The following is a 17,818-nucleotide window of genomic DNA, read 5'->3' on the forward strand; positions in this document are numbered from 1 at the left end:
CCTTGGTTGTCTAGTTACAGCGTCTCTTTTCTGGAAACTTGTCCTCTCTGGCTTCCAATTGGAGAGGCTTTTGGCTGGGAAGGCTACAGAGAGCTGGGGTCATGGTGGCGTTTTGTTTGTTATTTATTATCTGTGCCACAGCAGACCCGCCAGTTTCTTACCACTCTGGTAGGATTGCCTGATGTAGTAAAAAAAAAAATACACAAATAAAAAGTCACATCAAAGTTTTTAGTAATTTGAATTTCAAATAAACAAATATTTTTTAATATAAATACGTCCCAAATATTGGGGTCTTTACTAAAAAATTATTCGTTGTTTATCTGAAATTCAGATTTAACTGGGCATGTTTCATTCTACCTGGCAACCCTCCACTCTGGAGGAAAAAAACCTGAGGTCTGACCTGAAATATCAACTCGCATTCATACTGGTTCAGCTGGCTATGGTGGTGCTTGGCCAAGAGGCTAATGAATCACTGGAAGTGGTCTGATGGTCATCCACCCCTCACAGTGGGTACACAGGGTTCCCCAGCCGAGCAAATGCCTTCCTGAGCACCATCACCACCATCGTTACCAGCACCCATTTTAAGCCTGTAGAAAGCCTGTTCATCCCTGAAGATTTCGGCTCCTTTCTGATGCCCTACCCAAACTTCTAGAGAGAATTAAATCCTCCCTCTTTTGTATTTTGACAGCATTTTGGCCATATGCTGGTATAGCATTTATCAGGTGATATTCAATTTGTTTGCCTGTTCCCCCTCACACCGCCCTCCACCCCTGCCTTCTTCCTCAACCTGATCCTTGGAGACTTGTGTCTTCTTGGGATCTCACATGGACTTCTTTCTGAAAATTGGCATTTGTATTTGCTTGTTAAATGTCTGCCTTCCTAGCCAGGGAGTAAGCAGAAGCAGGGTCTGTTCCTGGTACTAGACATTGAATAAGTTTTAGCTGTATTAATGAATTTCTTTATTCAATGCCTGCACAATTCCTGACACGTATACCCAATTAAATGTATTGAAAAAATTTCAAGGGGTGCGCCTTATAAAAATCACAGTGCACTGCTATAATTCAAAGAGCACTTTGGGGCTTCCTTGGTGGCGCAGTGGTTAAGAATCCGCCTGCCAATGCAGGCAACATGGGTTCGAGCCCTGGTCCGGGAAGATCCCACATGCCGCAGAGCAGCTAAGCCCATGCGCCACGACTACTGAGCCTGCACTCTAGAGCCCGCGAGCCACAACTACTGAGCCCATGTGCCACAACTACTGAAACCTGAGCGTCTAGAGCCTGTGCTCTGCAACAAGAGAAGCCACCGCAATGAGAAGCCTGCGCACCGCAACGAAGAGTAGCCCCCGCTTGCTGCAACTACAGAAAGCCAGTGTGCAGCAACGAAGACCCGATGCAGCCAAAAATAAATAAATAAATTTAAAATATATATACATATTTTTAAAAAAGAGCACTTTGGCTGTAGAATTCAAAGTGTATTAATGAGTTAACTTTAATGAATAAGGCTCAAGTGGGAATAGATACTCTGCCCTGTGTTAATATTGAAGCATCAGAGAATAAAAGTGATGAAGACTCAAGGATATTTATTCAAGCCTAATAATTTGCAGTTGGTTTCACAGATAACACCAACACTACCAGGTGGTGCAGCATTGCTTTGGTCTCTTCATCTTTGCAATAGGTATTAATAGGTATTATTAATAGGTATTAGTGTATTTCTACACTACTGTGTAGAAATCCTGGAAGGTATTGTATAAGTGAGGGTTAAGCCTTATTTATTGAACTCCTGGCTTGCCACTGCCATAGTTCTGATCACAATACACGTTTGAAATTCTACCATGAATCTTCTAAGATTCTGACGCCAATACTCCTTCAAAAAATGTATGAGCTATTTTCAAAAGAAAATAAATATTTTCTATCTTTATCATCAAACATTTACTGAGTGCCTAGTCTATAAAAAGCTTTGTGGGGAATACAGGGAATATTAAACATAGTGTGTTTTAAAAGCTTTTCATCTTTTCTAGCTTTTATATACCTTTTACCAATGGTAAAAAGCGATCTACTTTTCTTGAAAGGTTCTTTGTATTTTAAATACTGTAGAATAGGCTGACCTTTATAAATAGATATTAATAAAGGCACCCTGTTGCTGAGTCGCTGTGGTGGAGGGGTTGACAAACCTACAGGCTCTTCCAACAAAGTCTATGGTTCCAACAAAGTCTGAAAACATTGAACATTCATCATGTTCGTCTCTGATCTAGGCACTGAACATTAAAAGGCAAATAAATCATGATTCCATACATGGTTCACAATCTCACATGGGTATGAGACTCCATTTTTAGCCAGTTAAACCTTAAGGTCACCATTTAAGGCTATTTTCTAAACATCAAAAGAAAGTTGTAGCAGCAGGATGAAGCTATAAATCTGGGGATAATTCTAATTATAGTGTGCTGCCTAAATGTATGGCATCAGGGTATGCCTTTAGAGAATTTTCTTATAAACCACTAAAGTTAGACTAAAATACTTACGCGCAGTGCCTTCTGATTGCACTTAATAGACTCTGAGGGCAATCAGTACCAGTGGTAGTATAAAATGACCTATAAATGGAGAAGGTATAAAATAAAAGTAGATATCACCTTCCCTTGAAATTCAACTCTTTGCAAATTCATAGGTAAATTAGCTCTTGGATAATTCTGGAGTGGGAAGGCAATGAATTTGTATGGAGAACCCACTATCTATATATAAGGCACAAGGCAGGGAAAAACTGGCATGAGCTTTACCAGCAAGGAAACAAGGCAAAGTTAAGGCATATGTAAATATCTATGACAAAAGGTAGGAAGCCATAAATGCCACAAAAGAAATACAAGAAAAATACTGGGAGTTCAGAGGGAAAGAGTATTTCTGGCTGCCAGCATTTAGCTCGTGGAAGTAAAGAGTGCTCATGCAACCGCTGGGAGCAAGATTATTCCAAGGACAACGTGACCAGGGTACAGAGACAGATGCTGACTGTCCAGTGAATGCTGTTGTGCAATTTCACAGCGGGAGAGAAGGGGAAGGGTTCAGCTAGGAGAAGGGTGGTATTTCCAGGGAAGGTTGGAGTAAACTGATAGAGGATCTTACTACGCAAAATGGATTTGATGCTGAGCCAGACTTCCAGCCAAGATGACATTTTCAATTAATATTTTGAGATTCCTCTCTTCTCATTGTGCTTCAAAAAGAAAAACAAGAGACATAAATGAGAAAATTCATGTTATAGCTATGATTAAAAGAAGATGCTAAATATTTCCATGTATCAGAAACAGAACCAAAGTGCAAAATGGTGATCAGAACCAAGCCACATAAGTCCTGTACTCTGCGTGTGGAAGCAGGAAGACACTGACGAGGGTTCAGCTCTTGTGAAACAATAGAGACTAACAGGTCTCCATGTGTGTCTAGGGACAGGAACCAACCCTGTGGGAGACTGTTACATGGTGGCCTTCAATGAACCACTTTCCTATGTTCACACCCTTGTCTAATCCCTTCCCACATCAACTCTAGGCTTGGCCATGTGACTCACTTGGCCAATGGGACATCAGTAAATGAGATACAGCAGAAGCTTAATACGTGCTTATGCACTGAGGCATGTCCTGTTGGAAACTCTCCTCTTGAAAGCCAGTGGCTATGCTGTGAAGAAACTCAGGCAAGATACTGAATGATGAAAAGCCACCTGGAGAATAAGAGTTCCTCTTGGGCATTCCAGTGGCAGATGAGTTCCCATTCACTGGTCACAGAATCAATACTTCACTATTAACTAAATAATTATTTATTAGGCACCCACTACATGCAAGACATTGTTCCCACACTGAGGCTTATGAGTAAATTAGACAAAGTCCAGCTCTTGTTGAGCAAATGACCAAATCCATTAAGCTCACAATTTTCACCCAACTCTTTCTTTCCTTAGAAGTCTTAAAATGGATTATTTGTGTCATCTCCTTTATCAAGTATCTCAGGCAGTATTTTAATCTCATCCAACTCTGACCATTATGCCATCCATTCTGTTTCCATCTCCAAAGGGTCTCCCACCACACTGCTGTAGTCACAGATTTATGACCTGTGCTGTCCTATTCATGCATTTTCTGGCCTTGTGGCTTAGATAATCAGGGACATCATGCATCGCTGGCATTTACTGTGTTTGCTTTAAGCTCTCGGGGCTTTCTCACATATTTTTATTTTGCAACACAATTTTGTGGGTTGAAAAGTTGCAGCTCACGTTCCAAAGCTATTAGTATGACAAATATTCCTGTACAATGACCAGTGAACTCTAATAAGGCAATAGGCCAGTTCCGCCACCTCCACCCTAAGGACCAGCTCCATCCCAGCCGAGACCTAGCCTCAGGGATCCAAGTGCAAGTCTCTTGGTAGTTAGTGATGGTTGGGGAGAAAGCACGGGGACAGGTTTTGGAAGTGGAAAGCCAGATCTCACATAGTTTTGTCCAGAATTCCCTATAACATCTCCATCTAAACGGCAATTAGGAAGCCAGAGCCACTAACCAAAATGTGGTTTGAGTTGGTTTTAGGGCAGATCCAGGAATCCAGTATAAGCCAAGAATTTTGCTCACAGTCGTGCTTCTCTTTTGGCGGATAATCCCTTTAATATGTAAAGTACATTGTATTTTTCAAATTGTTTTCATTTATGGAGTGAAATGAACAACTCTGAGATACAGGGAGATGAGATTATCACTCATGCATTTAGCCGGAGAGGAAGCTAAGGCACCATGAGGTGGCTTGGCCTCATAATGCAATTAAGTGGCAGAGCCTGTCCTTCAACTCAAGTCTTTTCTCCTTGTCTGGGATTCGACCTCTCTTTTTAAGCAGTCAAGATGAGCAAAGTGACTCTAATTGAGCAGTGTCCCTTGGACCGTCTGCTGCCCCAGCTCTCAAGGGAATTTAACCAAATACTATTGAGGAGGAGAGAGTGGTAGGAAGTGAATGAAGGGACAGAGCGGAAGCTGAATGCTAATACATTTAAGAAACTAAGTTACCTGTGAGCCCTTTCAGAAGCCTGAGAATCAAACAGTACAACTAGAAGAAAGAAGGCCCATTGACAAAAGGGTCATGAAGTGAGGACAAAAGGGACAGTGACAGGGCAGGAGTGATGGGGCCAATGCCAGTAAATGACGAGGCCATGGTAATGGCTGCACTGTGGGGACTGGGCCCAGGCAAGGTCAAGGTCAGCTGTGTCCCCAGGGTAGGGGCTGAGAGCCAAGGCCAGGAAGGAAGCAGAGGGCCCAGAGCCACAGGCTCTGAGAGAACTTCAGCAAAGGAGGGGAGAACTCGGGAACTGCTTAGGAACCCTGAGAGAGGAAGGGCAGGGATTTGGGACAGGATCCAACCATTCTACCATTCGGCTCCAGGAGAAACAATACAGTGTTTTGCTATGTTTATCGTTCTTTATCTCCGTATTATAGTACTGCTCCACACGGTCTGGCCTGAGAAACTTGGGTTACACAAGTTTGATCGGGACACAGTTCCAATCGTAAAGAGGTCACAGTGTAGTGGGGAGATAACATGAACGTAAGTATTTACAAAAGTGTGCAATAAATGTAATAGATTATGTGTGTATCTATCATCTATCTATCTACCTACCTACCTACCTATCTATACAAGATGCTTGGGAGAGCATCAATTTTTTTTTTTTTTAACTTTGGGTTTATTTATTTATTTATTTATTTTTGGCTGTGTTGGGTCTTCGTTTCTGTGCGAGGGCTTTCTCTAGTTGCGGCAAGTGGGGGCCACTCTTCATCGCGATGCGCGGGCCTCTCATTATCGCGGCCTCTCTTGTTGCAGAGCACAGGCTCCAGACGCGCAGGCTCATTAATTGTGGCTCACGGGCCCAGTTGCTGCGCGGCATGTGGGATCTTTCCAGACCAGGGCTCGAACCTGTGTCCCCTGCATCGGCAGGCAGATTCTCAACCACTGCGCCACCAGGGAAGCCCTAGAGAGCATCCATTTTTAAGTTATTTGCTAAGTAACTTAGTTCTGCTAGAGCTGCTAAATTCCCTCTGTTTTTCCAAACTTTTCAGTAAATCAACACCATCAACAAGTTATTTGTGGGAGTATTTGAGTGAAAAAGCAAAGGAAAAAAGCTTGTGCTCCCTTCCTGGGTAGCTGTGGAAAAGAGAGATGAATCATGTGGCCCTGAGAACTGAGATGTGAATGAGACTGATAGTTGAATAAGTGCAGAAACGTGGAGCTGGAGGTGGCCAGAAGAAATATACACCCGCAAAGATGTCAGGGGCACCAGTGGGCTCTCCTCATCAAGTCAAGTTCAACTGGGGGTCAAGTCAAGGTAAACTGAATCTCAAAGGAAAGACTGATGTCCAGCTGATTTGGGGGTCACATTTATTTAACCTCGTTTAGAACCTTAAACCTTCTGAGAGCTATTCTTTCGGTTTCCCAAAAGTGGAGTCTAGTTTTATTGTGTTCATGTCTCTCCCACACCTCCCACTTCTGAATTCCTTTCTCTCTGTAAAATATTTTTTTCTTTAGCATAAAATTTAGAGCGGTAGCATATTAAATAACACACGAAATTCTCTGGCTTGAATAATGTGTTTATTTTCTTTAAATACACTTAAATATGAAACAACAGACAGTAGTTTGGTAAACTCAAAACTACAAGCTGGACAGTAATCAGATAATCAGTGCTGATCATACAAATCAAAATCGGCATAAGAAAGAATCAGAATAATTCACAAGAGAGTTGCAATTAGCAAAGGACTCGAAGACTATGCAAATTGCCTCATCTGCTCTGAATAATTAATCACATGGTACCTGTCATTCCATGATGATCAAACCTTTTTCACTCTCCATTCCTTGGTGTGCAGAGCACCTTCAGTTAGAAGACATCTGTCAGAGAGCCAGGGAATCCTCAGCTGGTGTTTAATGGAAGGTCCATCTGGAGTCACCATAGTACTATGTAAAACGGATTTTTTTTCTAACACCTGGAACAGTGACAGCAACTTGGCAAAGCAGCATGCTGTTTAAAATGACAGGGATGGGGGACTGGGGATCAAGGCTGAATCAAGGATTTTCTCGATCGTGAAGCCCATGGGAGGCCCTTTTCTCCTTTGGAAAGCGGCAATGCTTTGGACATGCTGGTTTTCCATTTGCACAGGTTCTCATGTGAAAGGGGCATCTGTCCTCACAGCTGTTACAAAAGAAAATAAACATGAGAATTCAGAATCAAGGACTAAATTCCAAGGAAAAACTCTGATCTGATTTGATCACGTTTTCAAAGTAAATTTTCCAGATACATATTTAAAATGTCAATATAAAATCCTGGATGGTTACCCCACATGGTTTCAAAATCTATTAAAGCACAACTGCTAACTTCTAAGCATTCTATTCATCAGTAAAATCCTTGGTATATAAATCCAATGACATCCCCTTCCTCAAAGAAAAAAAGCAAACATGCGTGGATATATATTGAGAGAGAGATTGAGCTAAAGAGTCAGCTGATCTGAAATAATAATTGTTGAAATTTCATCAACTTTAGTTTTTGCTTAAGATCCATAAGCCAACAATAGCAGGCAGGATTTTCTTGATTTCACAATCAATCATCACTCTATATACTTATTCCATAGTTGCCAAACCTCTGTTTTACTATCAAAAAGGGGGCTTGGCACTGAACAATAAAATTGGCTTAATAAGGAATCCCACCAAATCTAAATGGTATTTACATTAAATGTCCATGGGCCAAATTTAGGCGAAAGTGCAAAAGCCATTCACCTGCAGGTGTCTGGGTGAAATATCTTGTGCTTCTGGCAGCAGCTCTCCAGAGTTTCTCTGCACTCAATGCAACTGCAGTTTTCTGGGTGCTGGATGAGATCTCTGGGACACGGAGTTTTACAGACACACTCGCAACGATCTTCATCAAACTTCATGTGTGGACCACAGAGAGCCAGCTCCTGGAGATGAGCGTGATCTAAACGGAAAAAGTGTTAGTCAAAAAATACACCTCACACCTTCCAGGCTATGGGTAGAAACAGTGATGTATTTCCTCACCGCAGATCATAATACTAATATAAAGGATACAGCAGTGACAATGAACTTTGATTCCACAGACATCTGTTGGAAAACATGATCAGCTGAGAGAGGAGGGTCTGAGAGGTTTTTGACACACTTAGCTGACCGATATCTCTTCTAGAAAATATACAAAACAACTGGATAACTACTACTCCATGTCCAATTCTGATCATCGAGTTGAAATTCATTGCAAAAAACAGAAGAGATAGAAACTTTGGAAGAACTTGACAATGTCACCGTAGCATTCTTGAAAGGCTTGGAGGAAAGTTAAGTGTTGAGTTTCTTCCCCAAACCTGCTTCTCTCCCAGTTTGCCTCACTTAGTGAATGGTGCCATCACTCTTGACTCACCCGCCATGTTGAATCTAATTACCATGTCCACCCAGTTCTGCCTCCCTGAATTTGTTCTTTTTCATCATCACTGCCACTGCCTCAATTCAGTCAGTACCTTGTACTTTTTGTGCAGATGACACTCACTCACTTCACCACCACAAGTTTTACCCTTTCAATCCATTCTCCACAATATCAAATGCAAATCTAATCATGTCACTCTACTGCTTTATTTATTTATTTTTTTAAACGTATTTATTTTTGGCTGCATTGGGTCTTTCGTTGCTGCGTGCGGGCTTTCTCTAGTTGCTGTGAGCGGGGGCTACTCTTCGTTGTGGTGCGTGGGCTTCTCATTGTGGTGGCTTCTCTTGTTGCGGAGCACGGGCTCTAGGCATGAGGGCTCCGTAGTTGTGGCTCGTGGGCTCTAGAGCGCAAGCTCAGTAGTTGTGGCGCACAGGTTTAGCTGCTCTGCGGCATGTGGGATCTTCCCGGACCAGGGATCAAACCCGTGTCCCCTGCATTGGCAGGCGGATTCTTAACCACTGCAACACCAGGGAAGTCCCTGCTCTACTGCTTTAATTACCTTAAAAGGTTCTCTCTTTCCCAATAAAAGTCAATTTCCCCACCAAGAAATAAGAGATCCTCCATGAGCTGGACCCTATTAACCTCCCAGACTCATCTTCTGTCTCTCTCTCATGTATCCTATGCTCCTCCATACCAAATTATAGTACTTTCTGTTCTCGTGATATGTCAGGGTCTCTCAACCCCATGCTTTTCGCCTTGCCTTTTTCCCTTTGCTAGTCATCCTTTCCCCCTGATACCTTTCCCAACTTCAAATTTAGTTAAGTGCCCTTACCCTGTGCACATTTCCATTCTGTCCTTTCTGGTACTGCTTACATTTGTCTGTTTATTTCTATGTTTCCTCTGTTAATGAAAAAAATCCTAAAGGTTATAGGGATCAGGTCTCATCGTTCTGGCATAAAATAGGCACTTGATAAACATTTGCTGAGTTTATTTGTTGTAATAAAAGGGTCCTGAAGCAGGCCGACATATGGAGATTCTGAAGAATCCCATCTAGCATTCCAAGACATTGGGTTAAGGCATATGGTCTTGCCAATATCTGGCCATTAATGATATATCAAAATGGCAATCTCATGTCATCCAATCTCATAGTCTTAACTGCTCTGTGATTGATGATCTTTGAGGGCTCACGTGGAATGGGTGTTGAAAGGCTAGATCTGAGGATCCTCCATTCTGAATTGTGTGAAGAGGAAAAAGGTAAGCTTTGTAAAGCCATACGCAGATGCCAGATGTCACTTTGGGGCAAGATGAGACTAGATAGAAGCTCCTAAAAGATTTGCAAGGATCACTAGGTGGCAGTAGAGATTCACTTAGAACACTTCAGGCTGTCCCAACTCCATTCTTGGAGCCGTGGTTTAGGGAAACACAGTCTACCAGGTATCTGCTGAACTTCAGCAAGGTAGTTGGCAGTGGCTGACCTCAATCCTTATAGATAAGTTGAAAGTGACAGAGAATGGATGTAGGAGAGCTGAGTGAAGCGGTAACTAGCTAAGGGTGATACCCGGATGTATTGCATATCAATTTCAATCCTAGGGAAGTCGATGATGGGATACCAAGGTGTTAGGCCCTTGGCCTTGTTCCATTTATCATTTTAAATCAATAAACTGATGGAATTTTTCCAAGTAAACTCTTGAATTTGTGGGTATCTTGAGGAATTTAAAATCCAGAATCAGGACTCCCTAATTTTTTTTTTCTTTTTTTGGTATTGTTAGTTAGTTTTCTTGTTTGTTTGTCTGTTTGTTTTTTAAAACAGTTTAGAGCAATGGCCTGAATCTAACAAGATGAAATTAAATTGGACTTGGATTCACTAACTCACATATGCTCATCCAGGGAAGAGAAGTTATTGTAGAAAAGGCAGCTGGCTTAATAGCCACATGTGTGGGAAGAAAAAGTATTTAGTGAACAGTAAGCTCAATATATGTCATCAGTTTGATGAAGCCACTGGAGAAGTGACCATGAACTTGGCCCACATTAACTGAGTTGCAAGAGATGAAAATGAGAAGTGACCAGAAGTGATCCAGGCTACCCCATGCCTCTCACTTCCATCATTACCACAACTTCCCAAAAGGCCCCCTTCCTCCTTGCCTGCCCCAGGCCAACCCATCCTCTTGTACACTGTCACTCGGTTGATTTTGTTAAAATTCTAACTGGTGCTGTGACTGTCCACTTAAACCAGTTGAGTGGTTTCCTTTTGCGTTTAGCATCACATCCAAGCTCTGGGACACACTTTACAAGGGTCCCCTGTGAACTGCTCCGGCTTCCTCTCTCACATCTACCCAGCCCCCTCCTGTAACGTCCCCACCATGCTGACCGTCTTCCAGCAGCCTGACGCGCTGCGGTCTTTCACTTCCAGCCCTGAGCACTCACTTTTCCCTGGCTCGAAGCACTCCTCTTTTTCTCCACCACTCTTCCCGCCCTCAACACACGTGGGCACCGGCTAAGTCCCTCCCCAGGAATTACCTTCAGCAGAAAGAAGCTGCCTCACCCAAGGTTACATCCCCTCTCTGAGGCAGCCCATATCCAGTGACAAGCCCATAGGACCCAGCCCCTTTGCCTCAATCTGAGGCCTCGCCCCACGGGCTGTCCCAGTTTCAGCTCCCCACAGGCTTGGCTAACGCCTCTCAGCAACTGCAACACAGTTCAACTTCTCCCTCTGCCCAGTCCTGCCCCCGACCCTTCACCTTTGAAAGCAGTCCTGCATGTAAACCTCCAAAGTACAAATCTCTCTCCCAGGAGCTGCGTACCAGGGAAAGCTTGATTAGAACAGCCTTTAAGTTCTATGTATACAGCTTTCCATGATAACTTTCTTTTTTAAAAAATTTTTATTGGAGAATAGTTGATTTACAACGTTGTGTTAGTTTCAGGTGTACAGCAAAGTGAATCAGTTATACATATACCTGTATCTACTCTTTTTTAGATTCTTTTTCCATATAGGGCATTACAGAGTAGTGAGTAGAGTTCCCTGTGCTATAGAGTAGGTCCTTATTAGTTATCTATTTTATATATAGTAGTGTGTATATGCCAATCCCAATCTCCCAATTTATCCCTCCCCCCCTTCCCCCTTGGTAACCATAAGTTTGTTTTCTACATCTGTGACTCTATTTCTGTTCTGTAAATAAGTTCATTCGTACCAGTTTTTGGATTCCACACAATAACTTTCTAACACAGTTTAAAAATGGGTCACATGGAGAAAGAATTAGATTGGTTTTACATGGTTCTATAGGGTAAAGCTGAACTAACAAGTTGAAGCTCTAGAGCTGGGCTGTCCAACATGCTGGCTACGGGCCAGAATGAGCATGAAATGGCAAGTGTGAATTGAGATGTGCTCTAAGTGCAAAATACACACTGGATTTCAAAGACTTAGCACAAAGAACGAAGGGTATATCCTTGATAAATTTTATATTGCTTGCATGTTGAAATGAGAGTATTTTTTATATTTTAGATTAAGTAAAACATTAAAATTAATTTCATCTGTTTCTTTTAACCTTTTTAAGGTGAGTACTATAAAATGTAAGTTGCATATGTGACTCTCACTGTAATTCCATTGGACAGCACTCTTCTAGACAGAGAGAGAGACAGATTCAGGTTCAATATAGTTTATCAGCAACAAGAGTGTGCCCGGTGTAACTGGGATGTATTTTCTAGCAGAGGATGGCTGAAGACTTGGTGGGAAGGATGTACATGACATTCAAGATTGGCATGGGCATTTACAGAGTTACTGTATGACCCAGCAATCCCACTCCCGGGCATATATCCAGAAAAGACGAAAACTCTAATTTGAAAAGGTACATGCACCCCAATGTTAGCACTATTTACAATAGCCAAGACATGGAAGCAACCTAAATGTCCATCAACAGAGGAGTGGATAAAGAAGATGTGGTACATATATACAATGGAATACTATTCAGTCATAAAAGAGAATGAAAGAATGCCATTTACAGCAACATGGATGGACCCAGAGATTATCATACTCAGTGAAGTAAGTCAGAGAAAGACAAATATCATATGATATCACTTATATGTGGAATCTAAAAAAATGATACAAATGAACTTATTTACAAAACAGAAATAGACTCACAGACATAGAAAACAAACTTACGGTTACCAAAACGAAAGGGGGGAGAGGATAAATTAGGAGTTTGGGATTAACATATACACACTACTATATATAAAATAGATAACCAACAAGGACTTACTGTATAGCACAGGGAACTATATTCAATAACTTATAATGGAAAATAATCTGAAAAGAATATATATATAAAACTGAATCACTTTGCTCTACACCTGAAACATTGTAAGTCAACTAGACTTCAATTTTAAAAAAAGATCTGCATGGGCATTTAAACTACATGAACTTTAAGATTCCCTCAAACCCTGCGTTGAGCTTTCATGAAAACACTTGGAAGCTGAGAGACAGAAGCATAGGGAATAGCTTGTTATTTACAGTTTCTAGGACAGATTCCTTAGAGCTTAATCCTTACTAATCTTGCTTGTAGATCATAGTTGGAAACAAGCAAGGTTCAAATTGCATGATTCCTTGCGATCTTTACAGTGGAATCACGTCAAGTTCTCTCAGAAGTCAATAAAAAGTGGATTCACTTTCGGCCAGATGTTCATAATCAAAAATCAGAGCATTGTGAGTTATGTGCAGTGACGAGAGCCTAGCTCAGCTGGTTCCCAACTCCCCTGAGCCCAATAGCCGTGTTTTGCTTTTACTTTGCCCTCGTTTCAGAAGAAGTCTTCTCTTATTCCCCATTTTTTTCAAATTATTGGCATGTTTTCACATGACACAGTTGAAAGAAACCAACACGTCCAAAATGACCTTACGTTCCTGTAGGACTTTTATACAAATAACTTAGTAAAATGTGGTTGACTCGTGTTTCATTCTGAAGTGGCTTTCATTAAAGGTTATCATTCCCTTTCAAATTCAATGTTTTGGGATGCTCTAATCATTTGGGTCTTTAAGATGAAAAAGCAGAATGATGCATTGGTAGACTTACTATATAATTACAGCACAGAGGTCTATGGACTCTCACTGCTTCTATCACTCTTACCTGTGTGTCTAGAAAGTTACTAGACATTTTGGTGTGTCCATTTTGTAATTGTAAAAAAAAAAGGGATACTAATCATACATTATAGGATTATTGGGAGGATTAAATGAGTTGATACATATAAAAGGCTTACAAGATCGCTTGGTCAATAAATACTAGTTGCTATTGTTGTTATTATTATTATTACTATTATCATTTCACCACTGCTATGATTACCTTCCATTCCGGCGAGTGGATTCTCCTCCTGTAAAACACATTTACATTTGTTGCTGTCCCAGAGCATGTCAATAGGACAGAGTTTCTTGGAATGGGAACAGCTAGGAGGAGAAAACAATAAATCAGATTTTAAAGCTTTCAAGGGTAATCATACTTTTGGAACATCTTTTTAAAAATGTTGAATACATTTCCGAGTGGAGAATAGTGAAGATTTTTAAGGAGCTTAATTCATATTTATGAACAGCATGTTATTAGATAGTAATTCTGTAATTACAAATATTCTCTGTGGAAACGTTTGGAAACCAAACTGTAATTTTGGAAAGGTATAATCTTTTTAAGAGGATTGGTGTTAAAAACTATGTAAATTAGCTGTCAACAGAGCTTATTTACCCCAAGTGAATAGTGTTCTAACATCGCTCCTAAGCATTATCGTCTGTAAAACGGAGATAAGAACATTGGCCAGGACAGCAGGAAAATCTTGAGGATAAATGTTCCTTTATTATGAGCTTTCTTTTCTACTTGGCACTCACACAGTGCGTTTACTCCTTTACTTTTGCAAGATCTAAGTATCCAACTTAATTACTTTATATTTTTATTCAATAGTTGTGATTTGCCCTTTGTTTCTCTGTAGTAAATTCTTTTTCCCCAAATCAATGATTCTTACCTTTGATTTCAGCACACCTGAGGGTGTCATAATTTGTCTCATAAAGAATCACAAAATACTCACAAGAAAATGTCTAGTCAAATTAAATTTAAGTCATTTTTCATTTAAAATAATATTTCCCATTTGGTCAACTTAAGAGGAAGGCTTTAAAAATCGCCAGAATCAGATGCACATGGTTGTGCCACTCCGCAGTGACTCCAGGAGCCTTCTTTCCCCCTCCTAACTTCGGGACTTAAATATGTAAACAGCCTGAAATGGGTTTTATCTAATGCTTGTTCTGGAATGAGGGAACAGATGCCAAATTTGAGTCTGGAGTAGAGTTTTACACCTGCATCAGACTATGCATATTAAGAACAAACGTGCCCACAGCTTGACATGCTGAGTTCATAACCACTGAACTTTCTGATCCTACTGCAATATACATGTAACACCTCATAAAAAATATACTTGCCAAACAGTTATTACCCGTAGATCTGGGTTAGAACCTAAAAGACAAGGAGCTCGAAGAGAGAGCGATGACTCTGTAATTAATGAACTATTCTCCACACACAGCGTTAGCCAAGGCAAGAACAAGCATAAGGAAGTATAAGAAATGCTTACCGATCTTCTTCTGGGATCTGGATGGATCTTCTAATAATCGAGTACGGATGGCGGGGAGCTGTTGGCAAGCACTTACAACCTGTATGGTTGGCAACTTTAACAGGCACTAATTCAGGTACTGATGTCAAAGGTACTGATATCTCAAAGAGCTAGAGCAGAGAAAGAGAACTATAATACATATTTTAAAAAATAAGAATAATTTCTACAGTCTGCATTTTTGCCTTTGTCCCTTACGGTAACGACTTTAGCAAAGTCGTCCATTAAGAATAGAGCTAATATGCAAACTATTATATATAGGATGGATAAACAACAAGGTCTTACTGTATAGCACAGGAAACTATATTCAATGACCTGTAATAAACCATAATGGAAAAGAATATGAAGAAGAATATATATGTGTATAACTGAGTCACTTTGCTATACAACCGAAATTAACACAACATTGTAAATCAGCTATACTTCAATAAAATTAAAAAAAAAAAACAGAACTAATAAGGCTAAGGGCTGGCATGATGGAAAGAATTCTCGGCTGGGTGTCAGAAGACCAGGGCCTTAACCAACTTTATCAAGTATTTAAGTTTTGTCAAATCTCTTAAAATTTTGGTGTCCCTAGAATGCTTGTAAAATGGTGACCTTGTAAAATGGTAACCTTGTAAAATGTTCCCTGCTCCTGCTTTAAGTCTGACTGTGAATTGTAAGGATTAAATGAAATTATAGCTATGAAGTTTCCTTGCAACCATGGTGAACAGATTATTGTTCAAAACGATTTACTTATCTCTTCCCATGCCATCTCCATTGGAGGAATATAGTTTTCTGTTCCTTGACTTTGGACTTGGCCATGTGACTTGCTTTGGTTGACAGGACATTAGCAGACATGACACAAGCACAGACTTGAACTGTGCGTGCATGCATTTGCTCCAGCCATGTGAAGAGCATGATGTGGCAGGCTTGCTGGTCTAAGGGATACGAGACACAGGGACCAGACCTGGACTCAACCTGCAGCTTGCCACCAAGCCCAACTGAGCCCACTCTAAACTAAATGAATCTCAGATATATGAATGAGAAAAAGCCATCGTTGTTTGAAGCCACTAAGTTTTAGCGTGTTTATTATGCAGCATTATATAGTAATAACTGACTGATACAAGACCATCATGCCCAAACAATGATAGGTAACATGAATATTATCATTCTACGTTTCTATATGCTAGCCCTTGTTGTAAGCACTTTTATATTAATTCATTTACCCTTATAACAACATTATAGGGAGGGTTTTTTAAATTACCCCCCTCCAACTCTACAGGTGAAGAAACAGATGTACAGAGAGGTTCTATAACTTGCCTAAGGCCATATAACTATTGATTGGAAGAGTGGGGATTTGAACCCAGGCAGTCTACTCTAGAGCTAGAGGGGATACTCTTAAGAATATGCCTTATTACTTTTTGGGATGAAATTGCTGTGACCAGAAGAAGCAAGATGGGATCTCCGCAAGTAAAATTTACTTGCTGAGAATATCAGTTACTTTGTTTCTAGAGAGGCTCTCTGATGTATGGATGCGTTTCAACTTGATTTTAATGCTCTGTCCATTCAATCAGCATTCCATGTAGTCCTTACTACATAGAGTCTTCATTTATTCACTTAGTTTCTAAGATGTATTTCACTGAACAGTCCATAACTTTGGGATGAGAGGTAGTTTTTCTTTTTTAAAAAAACCACTATTACAATGTTCAAATATGCATATTTGGAAAGAAAAACTGCTGTACATTTACACTTAAGCACATTCTTTAAAACTACTCATTTGTTGAGGACAGCAGTCAAAATAAAGTACTCAATTATCTATTATTAAGTGGAAGCAATCCATTAAAGTTGTGTTTAGCCTGACCTTTTCATATGTAATGGCACTTCCATGAGTCTAAGTAAGAGGGTGTTTTTAGAGTGTTTATTTTGCATGAACTCCATCTTCTTGCGAAATTTTTCAGCTATACTCTAGGGTATAACACGGTCATGAACTAAAGCCTCTTACGTTATGCAAGCTGTTTCCACTGACAGTTGATGCTTAGCCATACTTATGTCATTTTTTTCCCTGATTGTCAAACAGCAGAGGTCAGAATTTTTACAAGTTCCAAGATTCTCTAAAAGAATTTAGAAAAAGAAACTCTTCAGTTTAAGGGATATTTTAAGTAGGGGGGAAAAATTAAGGATAAGTTAACCTAGTACCAAACAAATCAGGATTCCATTCTTTCCATCCAATTAAGATAATTACCTAACGTGGGTATATTCAGTGCATAGGTAATTTTATTGTGCTACCTCTTTTCACAATCATGAGGCTAGACGGTAGAGGCAAATGTGACAATTCAATGAATATACCAATATGTGTGAGGAATTTGCGACACAGAACCAAAAGGAATGTAGTTTGACTTACAGCTTTTTAATGTTTTGCTAAGTTTGTTATTACTGCTCTACTATGCCACGTCTATTACATTTCACAACAATATGGTAGCGACAGAAACAAAAACTTATCTACTGAGCAAGGGGAATTTTATAAGATGAAGAGGGAAGAATTATTTCTTTCATGGGGACTGGAGGATTATTTTCAAAGGTCTTTTGTGCTAGATATTTTCCATTTGCGCCTCCGGAGACGCCATCCTCTTTCCTTCCTTCCCCACTGGGCTGTATCCCAGGATGCTGACCTCCATGGAATGGATCTACAGGCCCCCTTGCCCCCCACCCCCTTGCCGGGCTAAGGGTTGGCAGTGGCCGCCCCTCCTCCAGCCAGTCCTGCAGCCCGCGTCTCCATTTCCTCTCGGTTCCCATAACCGCTCCA

At 40.6% G+C, this 17,818-nt stretch overlaps 1 protein-coding gene across 2 annotated transcripts in view; it reads right to left on the reverse strand.

Annotated features, from left to right (window-relative positions):
* Positions 1–6,559: 6,559 nt before the first annotated feature.
* VEGFD (vascular endothelial growth factor D) overlaps positions 6,560–17,818 on the reverse strand; it is a 36,183-nt gene continuing 24,924 nt past the window's right edge. For both annotated transcript variants that reach the window (XM_082447242.1, XM_082447243.1), the window contains exons 4-7: positions 14,998–15,146; positions 13,734–13,834; positions 7,758–7,953; positions 6,560–7,176 (exon numbers count right to left, since the gene is read on the reverse strand). In XM_082447242.1, coding sequence (XP_082303368.1) covers positions 7,050–7,176; positions 7,758–7,953; positions 13,734–13,834; positions 14,998–15,146 — 573 coding nt within the window. In that variant the 3' untranslated portion in view covers positions 6,560–7,049. The remainder of the gene's footprint in view (positions 7,177–7,757; positions 7,954–13,733; positions 13,835–14,997; positions 15,147–17,818) is intronic.

Source organism: Balaenoptera physalus, assembly GCF_965194825.1.
Source record: "Balaenoptera physalus genome assembly, chromosome: X".
In the NCBI taxonomy this organism is placed as follows: domain Eukaryota; kingdom Metazoa; phylum Chordata; class Mammalia; order Artiodactyla; family Balaenopteridae; genus Balaenoptera; species Balaenoptera physalus.